A 26,235-nucleotide genomic window follows, 5' to 3' on the forward strand; every position below is an offset into this window, starting at 1 on the left:
CAAGGCGGAGGTGTACGCTACCTCATATAATCACACCAGGTGCCAGTTTTTTCATTGTCCTGCTGAGAAAATCCTGATTACTGATGGTGTGTCTGTGTGTGTGTGTGTGTGTGTGTTTGTGTGTGTGTGTGTGTGTGTGTGTGTGTGTGTGTGTGTGTGTGTGTGTGTGTGTGTGTGTGTGTGTGTGTGTGTGTGTGTGTGTGTGTGTGTGTGTGTGTGTGAGAGTGTGTCAGTTTTGTAGGTTAGTAAAAGATTGCTGTGGCTGTAGATAAGAGGATTACGGTGGAATTAGTGTCATTCCTCTTTCGCTGTGAGGAATAGATTCATATCGATTTTAATCAGAGATAGAAAGATCCACAAAACCGCAGATAAAACAGACCGAGGCAGACTGCGAGAGAGGAGGAGTGATTGGAGCCGGCGAGCGAGCAGAGACACCAGAAGGCAAAGATTCCCAGAGATCATCAACATACTGGCTCGGGATGTTCAGTTGGAGATTGAGGAGCTGCAAGACATGGATGTAAAGATGCATAAATAAACACAAATACATGCATGCAAGAGGAAACTCATGTATTTGCCTTCATTCTGGAGCTCTCTGGCAGAAAAAACTTCCAGCCACTGGGGGATGTTTGACCAAAACCAGCAGCATTAGTCTGCCGGACGGTGACGGTTGACTCCAGAGACGTGGAGGTGGTGAGGGTTGGCTGGGGCGGGGGCGTCCCTGCAGCCAGGATGCTGGCGCTGTGCCCACTGTGGCGGGGAGACCTGTGAAACATGAAGGTGGACGTGCTGACTTGCCTGGCCCTTGCCGTGGCCAGCCTAGTTGCCATGGTGACCGCCGGTCGCAGCTCTGGGCGCAGGAAGCACAAAGAGGTCTTTCTCGGGGAGAACAGCAAGTTCACGTTTGGAGGGTGAGACTCACTTACACTGTACTCACAGCCTAGAGCAGAATATTTCTTCGGTATTTCTTTCAGAAAAGTTTGAAATGTGAGGAGCTGATGTCTCATTTAAAATTATCCGGATCACAATATGTTTCTAGGTGTTGGGTAGTACTATTTGTAAAGTTGCAAAGTAGGTGGAGCTGCTTTGAGTGTAAAACTCCAGTTAATTTCTCTCACAGAAGTTACATGACTCTCACTTTGAGGTCTTCTTTAGCTTGGATCAACAAATAATCTTCAGGGCGTGAGTTAAATACGACTCCCAAGGTGCATTTTTGCAAGAAACCATGAGTAACACATGGATGTATTACAAGAGCTGGATAGGGCGCCGCTGCTCAGCCATCAGCCGATTTTCCCAGTGGCCACTCATAGTATTGCAGCTAAATTCCCCCTGTGGCCCAAATAGCATTTTCTCCATGGACCGCCAGTGTAAAAGAGACGTCTGTAAAACTGTTGACAGGACACCTCGAACAGCAGACAAGGTCAATTATGACTCTTTCTATTGTGAAACCGTGATGTCATCACAATGTAAAGTCTATGCACAGAGCAGGAACTTGCAGGTGGACCAGCGGGAAAAACACTACTGCGCATATTCATGTCTTTATGGTCAGGTTGGTGGATGGCTCTGAATACTATAATATCCAACAGCTGACAGTACTGTGAACAACAAATTAAAAACACAAAATGCTGCACTGTGATGATTGTTGATTTTTTCCAAAATTAACTCATAATATGAAAATAAATTGATTTGAAGTAAGCTAACGTGAAATCAGTTTTCTCAACGGCACAATCTTTAACTTTGGCCTGCAGTTGGCAGCGCACATAATCTAATTTTAAGCTCAGTCATTGGATGTTTCTTGTCAAAATGCACCTTGTCCCAGTGTGCTTCTTGCCAGAATGTTTTATGCACACAGTTTTCTACTCTTGACTAAAGACTAAGACATTTTCTAACACAGTTGTTCACCTTTTGCACTGATGATTCAACCTCGAGAGTTTTAAGTTAATCCGAGCTGTACAAAAGCCCAAACTGTGAGTCACTAAAAAAAAACGTCTGTGGGAAAAATAAATGGGACCATTACTTTGGGAACCAGCTGCACCCAAAATAACTCCTCCCACAAAGAAGCTGGTTAGAGCATAAAATTCAAAATGCTTCGTTGTTGCAACTGGTAACAAAACCCTGCAGCCAGAATCTGAAAGTGAACCGTTTTAACTACTTATTTACAATCATGTTTCTACCATGTATCATTTTTTAACTTCAGCTAGCAGTTAGCCACAAAAGAAGCAACATTTTAAGCTCAGTGATTGGACGTTTTCTTACTGAAATGTACTTTGGTAGCCACTTCTTATGTCCACAGGCTTGTAACCAGATACACAGTTGTTCATCTTTTGTACTTAAGATGCCCATCCAAGATTTGACATGCTCCATCTGTCACATTTTCTATGAGAAGATTAATCTGACTTGGCCTGAATGCCTGCACCTCAATTCTGTTACAAAGCCCTCTTTTATGAGAACACTCAATAACAACAACCACATTTTGACACCAGCTACTTACACATTCAAGCACATCGTGCCTCTTTTCCTTTGTTGCCTGTGGGAAAAGTGAGCATCTTACACTTTGTACATAGCTTAGCATTAGCTAACGGTAGCCACTTTAGTAACTCCCTTCATTTACTACAGTATATTCAGTGACTTTTCAGGAGGGGCAGGAAGCTGTGATTTCACTTCTATACTACACGTCACTCATGTTCCCACAAGTATCACTTCTCTGTTTGACATAAAAGCCACAGAATCCTAATGTGAGTTTCACTTCTATGTAAGCGGAAAGATGCTGCTGATTTTACTGGTACAACTTAAAAATATCCCAACTTTTGGCAAGAGTGTGTTCGGGTTTTATTTGTTCAACGGAAATGAGAAGAGGCCGCTTTCCTAAAGCTGTTGTTTAAATATATTTACCTAAGTACTGTACAATTTTGAGGTACTTGTACATGACTTGAGTTTTTCCATTTGATGCTGCTTTAAAACTTCCACTCCACATTTCAGAGGAAATATTGTACTGGCTGCTCCACTACTTTTATTTGACAGCTTTAGTTACTTTTCAGATGAAGCTTCGACACAATGGATAATATAACAAGCTTTTAAAATACAACAATACAACAATTGTTAGTGAAACCATCTGTATAAAGTTTGTTCGTCAGTGGAAAATATTCGGATCAGGTGACTAACTGCAGAAAAAGTTGCAAAACTTGATGCACTGTTGCAGACAAAGAACCTTTTGACAAAGGTGTTGCATTAATATTAAAACCCCTGTTTTTATTGCACATTACACACCCACATCTTCATGTACAATACTCACTTCACCTCAGTTACTGCCATAAAAGCATAATTTTTATTGCCTGGTATTATTATTATTATTATTATTGTTATTATTTCAGAAGGTGTCCAATATGTAACTGTAAATTCATCAAAATATTCCTGGAAATAACTCTTGGGGAAATGCAGACATTATTCAACAGCAGACATTTTGACCACCAGCAGTCTGAAACCAAAGCATCTAAATAGAATAAAAACATCTTGAATTTGGTTACCTGTGCTTTTCATTCTGCGACTAGTCTTTCATCACAAAATAAATATTTGTACGTTTCCAAATGTTTAATTTCAATTCATTTAGAGTTACTGAGACCACTGAAGACTAAATGACTAAGTTGAAGTTGAATGAGTGTGAGTGTGAATGTGTGTGTGTGTGTGTGTGTGTGTGTGTGTGTGTGTGTGTGTGTGTGTGTGTGTGTGTGTGTGTGTGTGTGTGTGTGTGTGTGTGTATTCAGTGTAGTGTTACAGCAGTGGTTATGCTTGAATGCTGATGTCAACGGCAGCAGCCAGACTACCCTCATCATCTGTGGCTCTGAGGCTTTCTCTGAGTGGTTATAGAAGGTGTGTGTGTGTGTGTGTGTGTGTGTGTGTGTGTGTGTGTGTGTGTGTGTGTGTGTGTGTGTGTGTGTGTGTGTGTATGTGTGTGTGTGTGTGTGTGTGTGTGTGCGTGTGTGTGTGTGTGTGTGTGTGTGTGTGTGTTTCTGTATTTCCATCTTGAAAGGGTTCAAATGTTACCAGAACAATTGGATTTTGGATTTTGATTTATAAAATATTTTTTTTGGATTTTTTCTAATCACCATTTTTGATTTTGAGAACATATTCTTTGATCCTTACTTTTGCCCAAGTTCATTCTGGGAAAGGAGTCAGCCTGAAATGTCATTTTTGTGTCTGCTGCAGTAATTTATCTGCTCTTTAAATCAATTGTCCTGTCTTCTCCTTTGAGATAAACATCCAAAACCAAAAGACACAAATGTATATTTAAAATTCCTTGGTTTCATGAAGCTTCCCTCAAGTTTTCAATTATTTCCATGTAATATTGTCCATTTACATGCCTGAAAGTTTCACTTCAGATGTTAAGCTACAGTGTCTGTGAAACTCATAAAAGACACAAAAGGCCCTCTCTAAAGCCAGTGTTTGGTTTGTCCATTCAGGGCTACTGTAGAAACATGGCAGGTTCTGTGGAGGAGGACCTGCTCCCTATGTAGATATAAAGGGTTCAGTCTAAGATAACGAAAACACAATTCTTATTTTCAGGTGATTATACACTAATTAAAACTAAACATACTTGTGAATATTATTTTACATTTCTGCCAATAGATTCTACTAAATCTTACACACTGGTCTTTTAAAAAATCCCTTTTAGTGACACACTGCCCTACTATGCCAGCTGCTCTCAATCCAATAAAAAGGAGCATTATCTGATATTTCCCCAAAGATCTTTTTTCGTCATTCTGGTAATACCAAACTGTTAAAAACACATTTTTAAAAAAACATGTTGACATTACTGAATTAGCTTTAGGACTGTGATAGGTTGTTAGATTTGATTAGTTTTGGGCGATTGTAGTGTTAATTGGATTATGGAAATGGGATTTGGCTCAAATACATTTTCTGACAATAATAGAAGAATACGTGTGTGCGTGTGTGTTCCTGTTTGCGTCAAGGTGTGCGACTTTCAAAAAGGTTTTTCATCAGCAGTGTGCTCACCTGTGTTCTGCATGTGTGTAAGTGTTTACCCCCTCTCCAAACACACACACACACACACACACACACACACACACACACACACACACACACAAACCACCATACACACACACACAAACACATAAATACACACACATACAGATTGCAGCATGTATCGCAGCAGAGAAGCAGCCATATTTGGGCTGTAATTACACCTTCTACATCCCGAATGTCGTCTCATTGGGGTTTCCCTGGTTGAATGTCAGAAATATATAGTAGTTTATAGTTTATTTAACTGTGAAAGTTGTGTGTGTTTAGTTTATGTTGTCTGAAAACAACAGTACTTTAAACACTCAGACACTGTTGACAACAAGAAATGTGCTTTTGTATTTTATGGCTTGTTTTGCCGAACTGATGTGACATCACATCCAGATATTTCAAGCATCTCGAGAGTTTTGAGCCTTGGAGAGAGGAGTTTGACAAAACATCTTATCACAAGGTCAATGGACTTTTCTGGAGTTTTCAGTCACATCTTGTAGTCTTCATCAGTGGACAGGGTTAACCTTCATGTCGTCCTCCTGGGTCAAATTGACCCCGTCTGTTTTGACTGTTCTTTCTTTCCTCCCTTCATTCCTTCCATCTGTCCTTCCTCCCTCCCTCCCTCATTCTCTCTTTCTTTCCTTCGTCTCTCTTTCCTCCCTTCCTTCTTTCCTTTCTCCATCCCCTTTCTGTCCTTCCTTCCTCCCTCCCTCCTTTTTTCCTTCCCTCCTTCCTTCCTTCCTTCCTTTCCTTCCTCCCTTCCTTCTTTCCTCTGTCCTTCGTTCCTTCCTTCCCCCCTTCCTCTCTTCCTTTCTCCCTCCATCCTACCTTCCTACCTTCCTTATTTCCTCCGTCCTTCCTTCCTTCCTTTCCTTCCTCCCTTCCTTCTTTCCTTTCCTCCCTTCCTTCCTCCCTCCTCTCCTTCCTTCCTTCCTTGCCTCCTTTCCTTCCTTCCTTCATCCCTTCCTTCCTCCCTCCCTCCCTCCTTTCCTTCCTTCTTCCTCCTTTTCTTCCTTCTTCTTCCCCTCCTTCCTCCCTTCCATCCTTCCTTCCCTCCTTTCCTTCCTTCTTCCTTCCTCCCTTCCTTCTGTCCTCCCTCATTCCTTTCCTTCCTTCTTCCTCCTTTCCTTCGTTCTTCCTCCCCTCGTTCCTCCCTTCCTTCCTTCCTCCCTTCTATCCTTGACTCGAGGACAACAGGAGGGTTAAAATTTCACCCCCAATAAATTACATGACTGAAATTCAAGCTTCTCTAAGTCAATGCAACCTCTCATTTAATGTTTGCTTCATTTGTTTTTCTAAAAACAATAAAGCATCTTCTGGAGTTACTTTCTATATTCTCAGACTGTTCTGCATTCATCCACCACTGCAGATGCAATCAGAAATTTAAATTAAGTCTTTATTGGGCGTGAAGAAAAAATACAGCGCCAATAAAATGAGCTGCAAGCATTTTTACATCACCATGACTTGGTTTTGTCCATATCCATAAAACTCTTCTTGCTAAAGCCAAACTATTTTCTAGTTGTAATCTGTGCTGTGTAAAGACTCCTCTCTGTCCTGCTATTGTTACAGACATGTCTAAACTTGTCGTTATCACGAATTTACCTCCTTTGTCAAGCCATGAAAATTAACCTTCAAATGTTCTTCAAAGACAGCTAAAAACATAGATTAAAGTACACAAACTGTTGAGAAAGGTTATGATCCAAGGATATGTTTTCATTTATTAGCATTCTCACACATGTGAATGGCATTTTTAAGGGTGAGGTTTTCCTACTTATGGAAAAGAATCTGGAAGTCCTGGTTTGACTTTGGCTCTCTATATAAAGCTTAAAGAAAAGAGGACTTTTGAGAAATGTAATGTAAATTACATTAGTGTTACTTGAGTGATACTTTTCCAGCAGCTGGTTTTATCAGTCCCGAAGTGTTTTGTGAACATAATAAAATTGTTTGTGTGTGTTAAAGTTTTTTTGCATGATGAGAACAAGCAGGCAGTGCGGAGAGAGGGAGGGAAAATCCCAAACTGTGGTTTTTTTTACAGCCTTAATAAACCAACTAATCCCTCAACACAATGTCTCTGTGAATGTGTGTGTGTGCGTGTGTATGTGTGTTCTTTCTGCAGACGTATTGACTACAAACTGAAGAAGCAGGACAGTACCAAAACACTGCTAATAAAGAGTGAACAGCTGCTGAGGATTGAGGAACATGACTTCGCTATGAGACCAGGCTTCGGAGGTTAGACACACACACACACACACACACACACACACACACACACACACACACGCTTATCCCTTTTAAGTTGTCCATTGAAATCTGATGATGATGTCCTTTAATGTGAGATCTTCGATGGCTGAACTATCGTATCGCCAGAGCGTATAGAGTATAAGCCGCAGGAGCACTGTTGTCTCCATATTGTATATCCAGGACCTCCCGATATTAAAGAGGTTGTCATCTAGTCTGAAGTCCACTGAAGTCCACAGCGTTGACTGCTTTGGAGAGGTTGAAAAAGACCATAAACGGGTCTTGATGTTGCACTTTTCCTGAAGCTGCCAGGCTGTGAAGATCATGTTGATCTTCCCAAATCCACACTGCAATTCAGGCAGCATTGACTGTAATTTTGCTGATGAGTCTTGTCTTGTTCTTAAAGAATAGACAGCTGGTAGAACCTCCTGGAAGCTTGGTGGTAGACTGAGGCCATGGATGGGTGGAATTTCAGGCAGTTCGTCCAGGATGGTGAGGCCTGCATCAGAGTCCTCATTAAGCAGGGTGTAGAAATGTTCATTCGCCCTTAACAGACTGTTGTTCTGATCCTTCAGGAGTGTTAGGACCATCTCCTGTGTGACACAGCAATTTATTTGACAGCATTGTAAAAACATTTATGCATGTCATTTCTATCAGCAAAGGACTGGATTTCAAATGCCTTTTCAGTCCACCACTCATTTTGTGTGGCTAGTATTGCCTGTTGCAATTTCCCAGTGGTTCCTGCTTTTGTGGCCAATGTATTGGGCCTTGGTGTTTTCTGCGCTCAGACAAGGTTCCAGCTCCCTTAGTTTCTAAGCTAGGAAGCATCAAAACATACTTCTTGCTTCTGTGTTTCCTAGACAGTAGACATTTTAGCAACAAGCGATGCACTTACATATGGAGTTTGTCCCCTAATCATACAATTGTCGATCCTGCACCTCTCATAGTATAGGTGACAAGATAATTCTTGATGTCACTATGTCTCATAATGTTGAGGTCCACCTTTGGGCCAACTGCTGGTCTGAGATCCCCTTTAGCCTGGGACTGTGAAATACCCAGTTTTCTTGTGTGGCCCCAGGGGAAGCACACACACACCTCATTTAATCTCATATAATTTAATCCACTCACTCACACATCATCTAACAGAAAAAAGTGCTCCTCGTCCCACACTGATGATGATGATGTGTACGCAGTGGGTTGATGATGTGATGATGGGCACTGGGTCACTCAGACAACGGATGTGTCAATCCAAACCAGCACTGACCCAGATTATACTACATTGTGTGGCAGCACAAGGGTGTGTGTGTGTGTGTGTTTGTGTGTGTGTGTGTGTGTGTGTCTGTGTGAGCATTTGATATACAGTAGGACTCTGTGTGCTCAGTCAAATGGGATTGTGTGTCCTCTGTGTATTCCTGCAATATAATGAGTGCCTCCATGTATGTGTGTGTGTGTGGTGGGGTATTGTGTGAGTGGGGGGAGTCATGTGCATTAATCTGGATTATATTCCAAGTCTGGAACAGATGGAGGGGTGGGAAACAAACTGCTGTCTGCAATGAATATCATCACTATCAAATACACAACAATACATGCATGCAGACATATATTTCATGACACAAAACACTAAATGATTTAATGTGTAAGAAGAATCAGAGGACATTTATTGGAGCTGGTAGTTCATAATGGGGATTATGGGTGAAAATTAAACTGATATATAAACTAAAAGCTCTTGAAGAGATTTACTTTGTTGCTCTATAATTTACACTTTGTCTATTTATATACACAAAGACATGATCATGAGATATTCATTGTTGACATACATAGGTGAGAAATAAAGTATGTTTACTCACACAAGTATACTTTTTTACATGTATATTTCCATTTTTGGGAGACTTTCTACTTTTCCTCCACTACATTTGAGTGCGACATATGTATATAATATACAAATATGTATATTTGTCTGTTTTTCCCCACTACATTCATCTGATGACTGGAGTCATTTTGCAGTTTAGGAAGATGTTCCAGATGAGACAATATTGCTTCAGTCTAAGTCTACAGCAGGTTTTTTGAGCCATGAGCAAGATTTTGTGCCAGTCCATGATGTTGCGATATTTCCAACCAGTCATCCAAATTAAATTCAAATACATGGTTTGACCATCTGACTCCAAAATGACACATCAGCAATGATCGGCAGGACAGCATAATTTGTCTTTGCATTCCAAAACTGTTCCACATCACTGTTTAAAATGACACACTGGGTTAAAATGATCACTTTGTTAAGGTCAGAGAAACATGTGTTGTGCATTAAAGTTACTGCATCCAAGTTTGGCAGCCTTCGTCATCATGGCAACAACAATAGCCACAGGGTAATCACAGGGGTTGATCATATGTTTGTCTGTTTTTTTGGAAACGAACAGCAGTCTCCTTTGGCAAAGTCCAAAGTTCATGGTATTGGTTCAATGCCTTCATCCACCCAGCCCACCACCTTCAAATGTCATCTCTATTGCACCACTGGCATCTGTCACTCAAACATAACTATATGTAATTTTTGGGTGACTGATATAATAATCTATTATATTGTTTTTCATGAGAGGACAGTCTAAATAATTCACAGGATAACTGAATACTTAAATCGGCTGGTGGCACCAGAGGAAAAGTCAAACTCACTATCATCAAAGTCAGTATAGGACTTGCCCTCTGAGAAGCATGAAAGTCTGATCAAAGTTTCATGGGAGGAGTCAGGATATTAACTGTAGTTTCCGGAGTCTGCATGAGGAACTTTGTGCCCCCAATAAATCACTCCCACTTAAGTGGTTTTACAGTCGATATAAGAATGATCAAAAAAGGTAGTACATCACCAAAATGCAAACATGAGTCTTTTTAAGTTTTTGAACAAAGGACAATGCTGTAATGTTTCTTGTGATAACAGTCTCTTCCTTTCATTCTTTGAATGATTTGAAAGCAGGATAATCCCCACTTAAAATGATCTACAAGGTTTATATTAAGACAACCATAACCATTACTCTTTGTCGATTTTACTGCTTGTTTAGTTAAAGTAGAAATCTGAATGCAAGTCTTGAGCTACTAATGGAGTATTTTCTCACTGTGGTGTTGATACTTTTACTCAAGTAAATGTTTTCAGTGCATCTTCCACCACTGGTTCCCATCATATCAAGCACATTTTGACCTTCCTGTTGTCTTTCTGACCCTGGTAGACACCACACAGTCTCCTTTTTGCCACTTTATCTTCCTTTTCCTCTCCTCCTTGGTCTATATGGTTGGTTGGCGTCCTGCATGTCTGTCAGGGTGGGGACAACAAAAGCACCACTGTCTGCCCCACTGCTCTGTGGCATTTCCATGGACTATAATTTTACCCTCAAAAGGAAGGAAATCTCAGCATTTTCTGCCTCCGATAAGCTTATAGCCCCTGTGTGTGTGTGTGTGTGTGTGTGTGTGTGTGTGTGTGTGTGTGTTTATGTGTGTTTATGTGTGTTTATGTGTGTTTATGTGTGTGTGAATCACTGAAGAAGCTGAAGAATCAAAACCATTCCCTCCGTAGATCCAGAAATACTCCATGTGACATTTATATATTATTACTTGCATGTGTTAAGGGCATGTAATACTTCTATATCTAGGTCAACCTTTAAAGTATGTCTATAAACTTAAAAGAATCCCCACAAACTTGTGCTGTAACTCTACATCAGACCACCTCATTCCTTCCACATTACACATCATGACACCAAACGTCTGTGATTGATTTACTCGCAGGGCCTGCCAGATGCTTCTATATTTTGGCTCTTGTTGTCATGTGACCTTGTCTGGCCGCAGTTTCAGATAATCAATTCATTCATATCATTAAAAAAAACAGGGTTGATTGCACTTGATTGAGCTACTGTTGTTGACAGGAAGAACATGTTTCACTGTCCATACATTATGGAACATTTGACACATTTTCTGACCAACATAATTTTGACATGTGTTATTAAATCTATTAAACCATTCCACAAAATTGTTGTTAGAAGTCTTCCACTTAAAAGTCAGTCCACATGTGTATTTTTACAACCATGTCCTGCTACCTATAGATTTAGTTTAGATTAGATTAAACTTATTGTCATTGCACATAGTACAAGGACAAAGAAAAGTTTGGCATGTAACCCGAGTGTAAACTAGTAAAATGCTGAAAAGAAAATAAGTAATATATATGAGAAAATAAGTTGCATATACAGATGGCTTTATAAGTCATATGTATAAAGCAATGTGCATATGGGACTAATTGAGATGAACATTATATATTAAAGATAATAAGTATATCATATAAAGGTTGAGTTGTAAGTTAAATATACAGGAGACATACAGAATAAGCTATAACCAGTGAATATTAAATATTATATATTATATAAGTTGAATATTGTATATGAGATGGAAGGAGGGCAAACCGTCCATGGTTGAGGTTTGAAGGGTCCCTGATGATGCTGTGAGCCTGCCTCAGACACAGTGTGTGGTGGTGTACTGTGGCAGGGAGCATGACTGTGTTGGACGGTTTTCACCACCGGTTGCAGGGCCTTCTTGTCAGCTGCTGTACCAAACTGTGAAACAGTTGGTCCGTACTGTAAGTAGCAGGCTGTTGCTCCTGTTTGACCAGTTTGGAGGTGTTGAGGGACCAGGAGATCCTCAAAGATGTAGATGCTGAGGAGGTTGAATCTGGAGACACGCTCCGACTCAGTCCCATTTTTGTGGATGGGGGTGAGTCTGTTGCCTTTGGTCTTCCAGTAGTGCACAATCAGTTCTTTGGATTTTGAGTGTTCAGGGCAAGAGTGTTAAAGATAAAGGAGCTTTATTGTCATTGTCATTGTTATCAGCATACCTGGTGCCAGGTGCTGGCCATCTTCCCAGTATTCTGATTCATTGTTTTCACTGATCAGTCATACCACCGTGGTGTCGTCAGCAAATTTTATGAAGGAATTGGAGTCATGCCCAGGAACGTAGTTGTAGGTGAAGAGTTAGTAGAGCAGTGCACTGAGCACACAGCCCTGTACCTGTGCCGCTGTTCAGGGTCAGAGTGAAGGAGGTGAGGTTGAGGATACTAATAGATTGAGGTTGGTTAGTGAAGAAGTTTAGTGTCGAAATTGCAGAGGGAGGTGCTGATGCCAAGGAATTATATTTAAAATCAATGAATAAGAACCTAATGTAGGTGTTGTTATTGTCTAGGTGGGTCAGGGCAGAATGAAGTTAATACGGGCATAGAAATTGTTGAGCTTGTTAGGAAGGGAGGCATCATTGACTAGGAGGCATGTATTTTCCTTTTTATAGTTGGTGATGTTTTGGATGCCTCGCCACATTCGTCTGGGGTCAGAGCTGTTCTTCAGATGCTCAGAGGAGGTGTATGTTTCAATGTCCAGTTAAGAGTCGAGAGCGACCTGGGTAACAAACCATCTCCAGTCTGTTTACTGGAACGACTGATGTAATACAGAGTCTGCTTCTTCAGGCCAAATTGTCACTGTCCTCAAAAAAGGTTTTACACGTCTCATGAAGGGTGTGTATTTCCAGAGCAGGAACAGAGAAATGTGATCAGAATGTCCTAGGTGGGGGAGGGTAATGGTTGCCTCAGCGATGTTTGTACATCGTAGGACACCTGTCAAATCAAAATTAAAACCAAGTTAACAATATTATAACGTTGACAAAAATGCTAAAGATGTGATATTTAATGTGATAAATTAAATAAGTTTCAAGTCTGTCACGATTTGTTGTGTTATCGCCGTTTTTTTCTATGTGTGGAAGTTCAAAATGGTTAGCTATGACATAAAGTATATGTTATTTGTAGTGAGTGAGCTATAACATGGACAGTCACTGGTTTGTCCTTTAAAGGTTGAGTTAAAAAAGGCCCTGTGTGTGTGTGTGTGTTTGTGTGTGTGTGTGTGTGTGTGTGTGTGTGTGTGTGTGTGTGTGTGTGTGTGTGTGTGTGTGTGTGTGTGTGTGTGTGTGTGTTTGTGTGTGTGTGTGTGTGTGTGTGTAGGCTGAAAACCTACAGATTCACGCAGCTGCGCACAGCTTTCATTACTTTACAGTGTTTCAGTGTTATGCATGGCTGGGTGGAGTCAGTATGGATTGTGTAGAAGTCTGATTGTTTATATGTGTTTATGTTCTCCAAAAGCTGCCCAGAGAATCACCTCTTAATCTCTGTCCACCTCTCACCTTTCACCGTCCTTTGATTGGAGGCGAAGGAGAGTCGAATCAAAACACTCAATGGTGGCTTGACAGAAACATCCTGAGGCCTTAAAGCTGCATTATGCCGCTTATGACTGCATGAATTGATCCATCTGCTGCGTTGTGTTCAGGGATTAAATGACTCACTCTAAAACACTGAGCACACAAACGTTTTGGGACAAAAAAACATGACCTTAAAGCTGCACCAGGCAAGTGTTTTATGTGTTATTGAGGTAAACTGTGAATGTTTTAGATGTACCCAAATACAAATCCATAGCTGGATTTGGTGATAATCTGTGCAACACGCAAGAAATCAGACAGAAACCTTTTGCTGCAATATGGAGCCATGTGCCAGAAAAAAGATCTGGGACACCCTCTGGAAAGACAAACTGCACATCCTTTACTTCAATTATGAAAAACATGTAGAGACAAAAGAGCTGTCAGTCACTTAATGGTATGAGCTAAGTCAATAAAAAAAACCTCACCATCCATTTCAGTCTTGACACTTAAATCCTGAGGCTGTTGAGTTTTTCTTTGTTTTTGAGACAGGTTCATCAAGAACCGTTTTTTTTTCTTCTCAGAACAAATGCAAGACAAACTTGTATGAGCACACAGACCTTATAGACATTTTAGAGTCAGTGACACTTTCTCAATATCTCTATATTCATCACAAATATACTGCATGTCCATAAATCTGCTTAGAAATAATAGAAAACAGACTTATAACCTCATAACTTGCCTGACTATATTTGCATTCTTCGCAAGTCTTCTTTAGTATCAGATTAATCCCAGGGTAGCTGTCTGTACATGCATGGATACACTGAAAAGAGGAACCTCTAAAAGCCAATTCAGCATACTTTTAATGGTGACTATTTGCCAAGAATGCGATCAAATGTACAGTAGATTTAAAAAAACGAGGCGCAAAGTGTATCCTAGATGTGATGGCCATTGTTTTTTCCAATCTATATGACAGATGTGATGACAGATGTGATGTAAATGATCTTGGCAACCACTTGTATAAAAAGAAAAAAACTGACATTTGGCAGAACAGGTACCTCACTATTACAGCTAATAACGCCCCTCTCAAAATGAAATGGCAAATGAATTTTATTCAGTCACGCAATTCTGTCTGTTTAATTCAATGGTGTGAATGAACACGTTTCACATTTCACCAGAGTTGAACTCTACATTAAAGCACACTGCAAATTTGCTTCACCAGGAGTTAAATCCACAGATCTTGACGGATCAATTAATGTCAAAACATTGAGTCTCAATCTGCACATTTCATATTTGATAATTGTCAGAAAGGTTTTCTGATACTGAACAAATGTTAAGACAGCAGATGCCCTAAAACATTTTTAAAGGTTTCCATCCCAAATTACTTTACTTACTATAAATCACTAATTACTTCACTTTAAAGTCCAATCTCAGTGTATGTGCACGGACACACTGTGCACACAATCACACTTGTCTCCCGACTAGTTAGGTAGGTACACATGTTCAAATCAAATTGTGGGCACAGAGAAACTTCCATCTTTCAGCAGATAATAATGAAAGCAAACTGCACATAAATCATTCAGCACAGAGAAGCTAAAACATCAAACTTAAAGAATGAGAAGGAAAACTTATTTTTGAGAGGATGTGGATTTAAACAATAGTGAACCTCTAGAGATGAACTTGATCCCCTATTGCTCATTTCTCTATAACATTCCTGCCTCATGTTTTAAACGTATACTCTAACCGGGTGTGACATGGGAAAAGGAAAGAAGTAAAGAGAAGAGCAAGTGAGTGACCTTCTGTTCCAGGTTTTTCCTAACAACAGCAGCCGTTGTCGGGGCTACGCTAAATGTTGAGTCTGTACTGCCGGAGGTTTTACAAGTCACTCCGGGACAAAGCCGGGCTGCGGCAGGAGCTTTATGGTCCTGGCTGTCAGATGAACTTCATTAAATTAAGTGTTTATTGAGCTGCTGGCCTGCTAACATTCAAGTGGAATTAACACACTTTACATTCGCGTACATGCAAAACAAACACATACAGACATACTTTGGAGAATATCTTTTTTCTTTCCTTGCAGTGCTTGAGGTTGAAAACAGGAATGTAACCTGGTAAACCATGTCCAGACGGAGGTCACAGACAGACCGAAACCAGTGAGAGTGAGACTGTGTGTGTGTCTCTGCATGCTAAACCAGTAGACATGGTTTTGGTGATTTGCAGTTTAAAAGCCATGCGGCACTGTCTTAATCTTTACTTTGTCTGTTTTAAATTAAGTTTATTAAAGTAACATAACAAAAAAGCTGAAAACATTCACAGCCACAGATAATAAATCAGTTTCAAATATACCAATGACTACATGAGATAACACCAATACCAGAATTAATAAAAAAGGAATTAACAAGGCACAGATAATCCTTACTAGCCATGTAGGTTAAAACAAGTGGGTTAAATTTGATAGAAAAATTATACTTTTTAATCAAGCTTATGTCAACTATTAGCTGGATTGCCATGACATTTTCCACACACATTCATGATCATCAGACATTCATGAGGCGCCACCATGAGGCTATATTTGAGGTTTTGAGTGATATGGATCAACAGCTATTTGATGGATTAATATTTCATTTGGTACACACATTTATATTTATATCTTCATCACAACAACTACAGTAACTCTAGTGATCCCTTAAAGGGGAAGTAACATGCTTTTTGGGATTTTCTTTCATTTATATGTTGTTAAAATGATGCATATCTATCCTAAGAATATTGCAAGTTCCTTAACTTGGGATTAATATATGTAGAAATGCTCCCTTCAAGTCAAAAGCCAGGATTTTAACCTGCTCTGAGCATATTGTTCACAACAATGAATTTGAGCTCAAATGTGTGCAGATGTATATGAGAAGTTGACAGTTTGAGTAAAGAATGAAATAAAGTAGTACAATGCTGTTAAACTGTTGTTTTGTTTGTGTAGCTTCCCAGAGGAAGATTATTTAAGTTAACCAATCAGAACAGAGTAGGCTTATTGGGCTGGGACCTAAAACAGCCTGTTTCAGACAGCAGCTAAACTGAGGGGCTGCATAAAGGGGCCAGTGGTGATTGCCTGGAAATCATGCAAATATATTTCAGTACAGCCCCGGAATGAAAATAAAGACCTGAAAATTTGCAGAATATGCCCTGTTTATATTTTAATCTTTTTAAACCATTAACAGATACAAATGTTAAGTGGTCCAGTATTTTTGGTTTATGACCAGAAAAACTAATACACTCCTATTAGTCTCTATTGTACTTTGATTTATATAATTCATAAATGATAACGACACAGCACAAAAAGAGGACACTGACTAGTCCAGGTGGCTGATTCTTAATTTAAAAGAAGAGATTAGGTGGTGTAGAAATAGTTACATATAATTGTTAATTTGGCATTACAAAAACTAAGTACTTAGGACCTGCTTTACATATAATATAATAATTTAAATGCTGAATAAACAATTACTTTGTGGAGCCTAGATTCTTCCCATTTGAAACAAGTTTACAGCAACTTTTGAAGTGCAAATAACCAAAAGAAGCGTAGTAATTGAGGTGAAACTTTAAATTTGACAGAACTGGTTTTGCTGTTGTGTAACCTGACAATCAGACATTCTTGGATTGAATTCCCATCGTTTTTTAAACTTTTAACATTGACGTGGAGCAGACTAGAAGTGTTTATGAGTTTAAGACAACTGGAAAATTATTCCTGATGTATGTGTTCAGGTCAGGGCCCCAGCGGTGAATGAATCCTAAAATTAGCCAAGTATATTTTTGGAAAAGAACAAGACCATCAAACATTGTCACAGTTTGTCACTGGGTTGATAAATGTCTTCAAAACTTCCCAAAGTTGGTTAAGTCATGATTGCTTTGTGGAGGCAGAACAGCAAACAAAGAGCGAGTAGCTGTGATTGAAGCATGTGTTTGGGGGTTGGATGTGTGCTGTTTAGCTATTTCTGCTATGTTTGTGTGCACAAATCAGGTTGTTCTGGTTTAGTGGTTAAACAAGTTTAATCTGTTAATGAGGCGGATGCAGTGGGGGACTGTGGAAGACAGATGTGGGTGGCTGCGGTGAACTGGTGGTGAGGACAGAGGATGTTGGTACCAGTGTTTTCACCATAACGAGGTTTTATGGCCGATACTGATTGCCCTCAAAGCTACTGAATGAATGATATTTGACATGCTGACGTTCTTTAGAATATGAAATGTTTTCTCCAGATCAATCTGTATTCTTCATAGGATGGAAAAGTTCTCAAAACATCATCACAAGAAACTAAAACTCTCCACTTCAACTAAGAATGGACGAAGTTGGTGTGTCTGCAGTGAGGCAGGTTTCAGTTTAGGTTTTCTTCAGAGGGTTTTTGATCCTGTAAAGTAATGCATTGTTACCACTGACAAACTAATAGTGATTATGATGAGGCTACTGTCTACCCAAACATTTCCAAACATATACTTAATGTAGCAATGTTGTGTTGTTGCCACTATATTATATTATTATACTATACAGTATATACTGCAGTTTCTTTATTTTCAGGTGACGTTGCTCTCTCATCTTCTCCGAACATACCTGGAAAATGTCAGTTTTCCAGTTTATTTTTTATAACATCATCAAACCATATTTCAATTAAAATCTTGGTCTCCTCATCTTATGACTCCTTTTTTCTTTTTCCGGTTCTGACATTAGCCTGCAGAAACTTCCTGTTATTGGTCAGAAAGTGCAAACCATCAAAAAATGGTTTCACACTACTGTAGAAATTATCTTAACTATGGTTCAGTTTGTTATGGACTGTCGTCCGGATTACACACCTGTAATTTTGGTTTGGATCGAACTGTCCTAAAATAATGCAGCTCTCTTTGTAGGAGCTGTTTTTACAGCAGCAATCTCTCCATTTATAAAGGATATCTGATCTTTTGAACAGATAATTGTTTAGTGCTCAAATATAAGACAACACCCACTTTTGTAAAAGTAATTTTGAGATTCACATTTTTTCTTATACATTCAGGCCAATATGGTAATGATGTTCTTCTTCTGTTGTTGTTTCAGGTGCAGCCATCCCAGTAGGCATTGATGTGCAAGTAGAGAGCATCGATAGCATCTCAGAAGTCAACATGGTGAGGACTTAGTTTGTCACATTATTCTACATTTATTCACGAACTTAAGTGGTTTTGCAGTGTTGATGATAAGCAGCATAATCATGACTTTTTACACCTTTTCTATCCACTGATGAATGCTCGGTGTATTTCAATGGCAGAAAATGTACACAGTTCAATCATTCATGAATAATTAAAGCAAGTTAGCCATTGTGAAAAAACAACAACAAAAAAGAACATATTAACAGTATGACTCTATGACTGATGGTCATTTTTTTCACTTCCTTATTTTATTCTAGGTTTTAAAAGCCCCTTATTGTTATAAATTCAATTAAATTATATTATTAGTACGTTTGAATGTGTATTGAATAATTGACTTTTTGGTGTGGCAAGATGTTTTAAAATAAATCTGATTTTCAGTTAAGATTAAGACAAAACAGTGTTCTTGAAGAGGCTGCCAAAGGTTAAAACCTGCACTTCTGGTAGGTTTTGTCCACTTACAGACTTCAGACAGCATCAAAAAGGTTTGTGGCGTCTTTCTTTGAATGAAGGTGAAGGCTGCCCTGACACCACTTCCTGTCGGTTCAGTTTATCTGGGCTCTGACCCCTCGATGGCTCTGCTTTCAACTTGTCCAGCCACTTACAAGTTATTTACCAAGTTCCTCCAACAAAGAGAGATAAATGGTGGAGGGGAAGGCATTGTCATGGCAGCCTCGACTGGAATGGTGAAAATCTGCATCCATCCCCCACTTTAGGCATCAGTAATGTCTCCTCAGGCAGACTGCGGAAAAAACCTCCATGTCATCCATCTGACACCAGATTTGAAATCTTTTCAGCTCCAAACTCCCAAAATAAGTGACACCATGTTACAGACACAGAGAAAGTGTTTATAAAAAGGTTTGAAAAGGTTTGTTGTGTTTTTGTGGCAAGTTTTTATGTCACGTATTCATAGATAAGGATATTTTAAAATGATTCAGATGTCTGGTACTGTGTCCTGTAGGACTTCACCATGACTCTGTACCTGCGTCACTACTGGAAAGACGAGCGGCTGGCGTTTCCATCTCGTAACAACCAGAGCAGGACGTTTGACTCACGGCTGGTGAAGAAGATCTGGGTTCCTGACGTGTTCTTCGTCCACTCCAAACGCTCCTTCATCCACGACACCACCATGGAGAACATCATGCTTCGGGTCTACCCCGACGGAAACATCCTCTACAGCGTCAGGTACAGGACATGTGTGAGTGAAGGTTACCTTTTGGAGGTAGGATACTGATGACAGAGGAAAGTCTGGACGGTAAAACTCTAGCCTTCTACCTTGTAGACATATGAGCATTGCCCCATTCATGTCATATCAGAGTTACCGTAATAAATAATTTCCAACTTGTAAATAGTTTTCTTGTCAACATCCAAACTATAAGTTAACTATAGCTAACTAAGAGTGTTTTTAAACCTGTGTTGTTAAGTCTAGTGGAATCTGACTCATCATCACTGCGTCTTAACAGCAAGCGTCTGTCCCAACTATCACTTTGCATCGTGTAACAACAGGCACTTTCTGTCCACACTGAATCCATTAAATATCCACTCCTGTTATGTCATGTAAACAAACCACATACCAACTGTGCACTCAAAATCAGACAGGAGATGTAACCACTCAAGTAAAAGATGGAAGAGTGCTTGCTTTCCTATATTTGTATATTTGTTAAACCAAAACACATTGTGAAATTTAGATGTTTCTTTGCTGGAAACGACAAACAATTTAAGCCACAGCCACTTAACCAAAAACCTGTCACATCCTGCTTGAGCTTTCTGTTTGTGTTTTAGTTCCTGTTTTATTTTGAAAGGTTTTCTCCTTGTGTGTGTTGTCTGTATTTCCTGTGATTTTCAACTTAGTTGATTTCTTCATGTGCGTCACGTGGATTTGGTTTTGCCCACCTGTGTCCTGTTTGTAATCACCCCTTGTGTATTTAAGTCTTGGTCTTCTGTTCTGTTGGATCCTCTCATTTTGGTTCTTTTAAATTTCAGTCTGTTTTGGTCCGGTCTGTTGCCCTGCTTTCTCCAAGTCTGGTCCTGTGATCTTTTTTTGCCTGCTCAGCCTTCAATAAAGTGCATTTTCAGCCTGCAGTCTCTGAATTTGAGTCTACCTGCTCTGCATCTGTGAAAGAAACCCCTGGAGAGCTCCATCCAGCTAGCTGCTGCTTTATTTAGGTTATGATAGTGAACTGAAGAGATAACTCCTCATTTTAACTAAATGAATCAGCTGTTCCTCATCCATGACGCGCTTTCAATGTGAGCAACAGCAAGTAAATAGTAAAAGGGTGTCCAACAATAGTTCAGCTGTGCAGAGCTGTATTGTTCACATTCAGATAGGACACAGTACCTGGTTCATCTCTCCCACCACGCCTCCTGAGACCGTTGTCTCTGTGTGGTCGTAAATTAATTCTGTTTGTGTTGGGACCGTGATCCGACCTTCATCTGACTGGGTACAAGGTGTACTTGTGTGTTTGGAGCTGGAGAATGAATCAAGGTCTGAACTGGACTATAAAGTATGTTGACTTCTTGATATTTGTGCAGGTAGGAGCTCCTTCAGCATCATCTTCCTGCATTTACGTTCTCGCTCTGACCTCAGAGAAATCTGACCAATGAGAGGAGAGAACGTTCTCACCTGGCTTTTAGTCATGCTTTTGGTTCACTTCAATATTTTATGTGTTTGACAGAAACCAAACCAAGTTTGCCAATCCACTGATTCAAACTATAGGTTTGAAGAAGCTTTGACTAGCTGTCGATACTAACCAAATATTGAGCCAAGGCAACAAAAATATAATTCACATGTCAAGCCTTTAACAGTAACTGAAACTGAATAAACTAAGAAAATAATTTGGAAGAGAGGAAAGTTATGCTCAGGTTTCCTTGGCAACAGCAAAAAGGGTCTATCAAGGACATGAATTGTGTCTGCAGTGCAGGTGTGCTTGTTATGAAAGCTGAATTTTGTTTGTGTGTGTTTCAGGGTCACTGTGACCGCCCTTTGCTCGATGGACTTCAGTTCCTTCCCTCTGGACACGCAGAACTGCTCGCTGGAGCTTGAGAGCTGTGAGAGACAGACACACACACACACACACACACACACACACACACACACACACACACACACACACACACACACACACACACACACACACACACACACACACATGCACAAAGTAATTACAAGAACAATAACATAACATGTAGAGATTTAATTACATCAAGTAACACATGCAGAAACAAATGACTCAATGGTAGGATGACCTCAAACGGCTGCCAGAAAAACCAATCTCATTTTTCTTGTTTTCCACGAAACTGAACACTTCGCTGTCTTTCTCTGAACAGATGCATATAATGAAAATGACCTGATGCTTTACTGGAAGAATGGGAACGACTCTCTGAGGACAGATGAGATCGTCTTATCTCAGTTCTTCATTGAGCATTTCCAACCCTCCAGCGGCCTTGCTTTCTACAGCAGTACAGGTCTGTGTGTGTGTGTGTGTTTGTGTGCGTGCGCGGGTGTGTGTGTGCGTGTGCGTGTGTGTGTGTGTGTGTGTGTGTGTGTGTGTGTGTGTGTGTGAGATCTTTTTTTCAGGAAGATGCAGAAAGTGGTTAACTGTGGGGAAAAAAACACAGTGAAAGCTGAATAAAGTTGATTGAGATGACTATATCTCTTTTGCAAGGGAGCCCTGACCAAGATAGCAGTAATGCAGTGTTTCAAACAAGCATACAAGCAAGCAATTAAAAACACAAGGCAAAACATGCAGAAGTAACTCACAGAACCATATACCTATAAATACAGACAAGAGGAAACAGATCTAACCAAGGAAGCAATTACTAAATCCCGCTGAATTAGCCTCTAAACCCTTCAGACACTCAGAGGATGTAATTTGAGCACAAAAGCAATAATTACTGGTTTTGAGTGACATATACCCACAAAGGCAAGAAGGGTATTTAAAGAGGATTATCATCCAGGCCTATGATTTTAATCTGGAATATTTTTGCATGATTTACAGTTTAAAAAAACGTAACATCTTTTTGTCGCTGTCAGGTTGGTACAATCGTCTGTTCATCAGCTTCATCCTGCAGAGACATATCTTCTTCTTCATGCTGCAGACGTACTTTCCCACCATGCTGATGGTTGTTCTGTCCTGGGTCTCCTTCTGGATCGACAGGAGGGCCGTTCCTGCTCGAGTCTCTCTGGGTAACACATATATAAATGTACACACCTGTAACTTTTGCTGTTGATGCTATTCAAATTAATAAAAGTCTACATAAGGGATGATAAAATACAAAAAAGTTTCACTTGTACAAAGTCTTTTATTTACAGGTTTAATTTAAACTTGTATTAACTTTTTTTGACACTAGGGGTCAGCAGAAACAAGTGGTAAACCACAAGACTGACATGTTGACAACAGTCCAAAATTCCCTGTTTTTAGTTCTGTTTTTGCTCTCTACCAACTCCTAAGGGTAATGTCTGGCTCATTAGCTCCTAAATGCTCCACTATGTTCACCAGCTAGTTTGGTGTCAAGCATGTCATCCACTACACATCTGTTACACCATAAGTGTAACCACCAGAGTCTTATTTTTGATCTAAGTGATCAAAACAGCATTAAATTAGGATTTAGTTGCTTTAAACAGGAATGAGAAGAACATGTCTGACACTTAAAACGTGATATTTTACTGCCCAGCTGGAAATACATGGGTTGTCAGAAAAAATGTAATGGTTGTTTAAAACTGACATGAATAGTATTTTACTGTAAGTCAAATGTTAATCATGATATCTTCTGTAAGACTTCTACAGGTGTGTGAAGCATTAGCTTTTGTTTCACATTGATATCTACATACTCATCACTTAACAGATGAGCTGACCAGTCTTCACAAAACTCACTAAACAAAAGTCAGAGGTCATATTATGTCTGAATTACTTCTGCTTTTTCCTCCTGCAGGTATAACCACAGTGCTCACAATGTCCACCATCATCACAGGAGTGTCCTCCTCCATGCCCCAGGTAACAGCTGTTTGTGTGGCTAAAAGAGGCCTTTAGGAAGCCATCTGTGCATGTCTGCGTGCTTATGTGACTTCTAAAGGCTTGTTTGTTTTTAAGATCTAATTGACTACTTTAAGGCTCTTAATGCCATATTTTAGACCTTTTACCCCCACATTAGCTTGTATGTAGCTTGTCTTTTGTCCTAAAATGAGAGCAGGCAGTCTTTGTATTCAGGGCCCTGAGGCTCTGGACTGACCTGTTCATTAGTATCTTTCCAATCATGTCTTAAATTGCTTATAAGCAATCCTGGTTTTACAGTATGGTATGTGAGTGTAACTTAATTAGTTTTACCTTCCTTTACTTGGATTTTAGTTATATGTCTTTAATTTTATTTGTCTGAATTTTGTTTTATGTCTTTTCATTTTAATCTGTTACAGATTACCATCTTTTATTCACCAATTTTATGATTTGCTCTTATTGCTTATTATTGTTAATTTGCTACCTTAATTAGAGCACTTTGTAACTTTTGAAAATTGCTCTATGTAAATGCACACAACAACAGCCTCAGAAAATAATCAAGTATATCTTATTGTGAATATTTAACAGATTTGTTCTTTGTTCATGTGTGTGCTTGCAGGTGTCGTATGTGAAGGCAGTGGACATCTACCTGTGGACCAGCTTCCTGTTTGTCTTCCTGTCTGTAATCGAATACGCAGCTGTGAACTACTGCACCACTTTGGAGGAGATGAGGAAGATGAAGAGGGGGAAGGTTAGGACAGGAGACAGCAGAGATTACCACATCTCACATCAACACAGAGGAAATCACACTTACACAACATCTCACTCTGGTGGCCAATCAGAGGCATTGCATCAAATCAAACACAGGGTCTCCTTACTACAAAATATGGAGCACTTTTGAAAGCTGTTCTCCAGTATATTGTACATCTCCAATTAGTTATTTTTTAATTTCACATCGTTGCTCTGATTAAATATTTTAGAGGTGAGACAGTTAGTGGTTAGTCAATCAACATAATACTAACCTGCAACTATTTTGACGACTATTGAACTATTTTGAACTGATATAATTGTTTCAGTCATTATTCAAAGCAAAAACGCAAAACACATGCTGGTTTCAGCTTCCCAAAAATGTTGTATTTGAGTATTTGTAGGATTTGGGCTGTTGGAGTAATTAATAATTACTTATTATTAATTAATAATAATCTAAAGAAATAGTTAATAGGTAAATATTTAGAGTAAAATAATCATTTGTTGCAGTTCGTACATTTATAAATACACAAATAAAAAGTGTATATAGGAGGAACCAGAAATCCCACACATGGTAACCTGCACTTAATTCGTTCCCAGGTGTAACTAAATCATTGTAAAATGTAAATAATACACTCTACAGGATGTCTAACAATATGTTTTCTGACTCTGATCAATACTTTATGTGCCTTTCCAGCTCCCATCCACCTTCAATGCCAGCTTGGCGATGGCCTTCGACGGTTGTTTCCATGACAATGAAATTGAGCTGTCTCCATTTCCCCGGATGGCACAGACCCTGACCTCTGACCCCCTCACCACACCAACCCAAAACCAAGAAATCCACCCCTCGGAGGGAACCCGCCTCCGCCGGCAGCGGTCTGTACGTGAAAACGTGGACCTGCTGTTGAGCCACAGCTACATGATCGACTCATACTCCCGCCTGGCCTTCCCTCTGTCCTACCTGCTCTTCAACATCATCTACTGGTGCCTGTACTCGTGATCAGGCACTACGAACTCTTCATCAGCTTGTAACAGAGGTCAAGTGTTGAGTCAGAGAGGATGTTAGAGGAGTCCTCCTCTCCACGGGGCTCCAGGCTCTTCAGTGAAATAACTGTTGATTCAGCTCCAGATATGTCGTTAATTCTTTGCAAGAGAGATTCAGATAAAAGCACAGAGTCACTCAGTCTGAGTAGGAACTCTCAACTTGTGCATTATTTCCCCATTACCTTTTTCTCACAGGAGTTGGTCGAGTAATTTCTTGTTTTTTAATAATATGTACATGTGAATCTTCTTTCTGTTCATCTAATGTTCAAAGTTTATCTTTCTGAAGTTTAGTACACTTTTGTTTACACCTGTATCTATTCCCATAAACCAAAGGGAAACACTGAATTTGAATAAAATCAAATAAAAGTGTGCTTTTTGGAAAATACCCTTCTCTTCTGAGTAATAATATTAGTGGAGCTAACTGTTCATGTAATTACATTTTTCTCATTTTTTTTCCTTCTCACGATTCTCAAATTGAATCAGACACCATAGTTCAAGATGAAAAATTCAACTTGAACATCCAGGATAACAAGGATAACAAATCCAGCCTAAAAAGAGTCAATTAGATTAGACATTTGTCCTAAATTACATACTGACAGTCATGTAATCCAAGAAATAGAAGCACTTGATGACATGCAACAAACACTTATTGTTGCAATACATAACATTCAGCCACTAGATGTCGCACTATAGCACAACATCTGAGACCAAAACTGCTGATCAATATGGATCTGGATTATGTGCTTATTTCTCGCCTGAAATACTTTCAGAAACACATTTTAGTTACTGTTAAGATGTAATATGAGAAACTTTGTGATAAGGATGCCATTTTGTTATAAGTCAT

General features: G+C 39.5%; 1 protein-coding gene across 1 annotated transcript; it reads left to right on the top strand.

Moving 5' to 3' along the window:
• Positions 1–771: 771 nt before the first annotated feature.
• Positions 772–25,774, top strand: LOC134001973 (gamma-aminobutyric acid receptor subunit rho-3-like). Its single transcript, XM_062441193.1, has 10 exons — positions 772–908; positions 7,139–7,251; positions 18,524–18,591; positions 19,571–19,794; positions 21,575–21,657; positions 21,937–22,074; positions 22,643–22,795; positions 23,542–23,603; positions 24,220–24,351; positions 25,045–25,774. Exons 1-10 carry the CDS (start codon positions 772–774, stop codon positions 25,345–25,347), a joined length of 1,413 nt encoding a protein of 470 aa, XP_062297177.1. The 3' UTR covers positions 25,348–25,774.
• The last annotated feature ends 461 nt before the right edge of the window (positions 25,775–26,235 follow it).

Source organism: Scomber scombrus, chromosome 20 (assembly GCF_963691925.1).
Source record: "Scomber scombrus chromosome 20, fScoSco1.1, whole genome shotgun sequence".
In the NCBI taxonomy this organism is placed as follows: domain Eukaryota; kingdom Metazoa; phylum Chordata; class Actinopteri; order Scombriformes; family Scombridae; genus Scomber; species Scomber scombrus.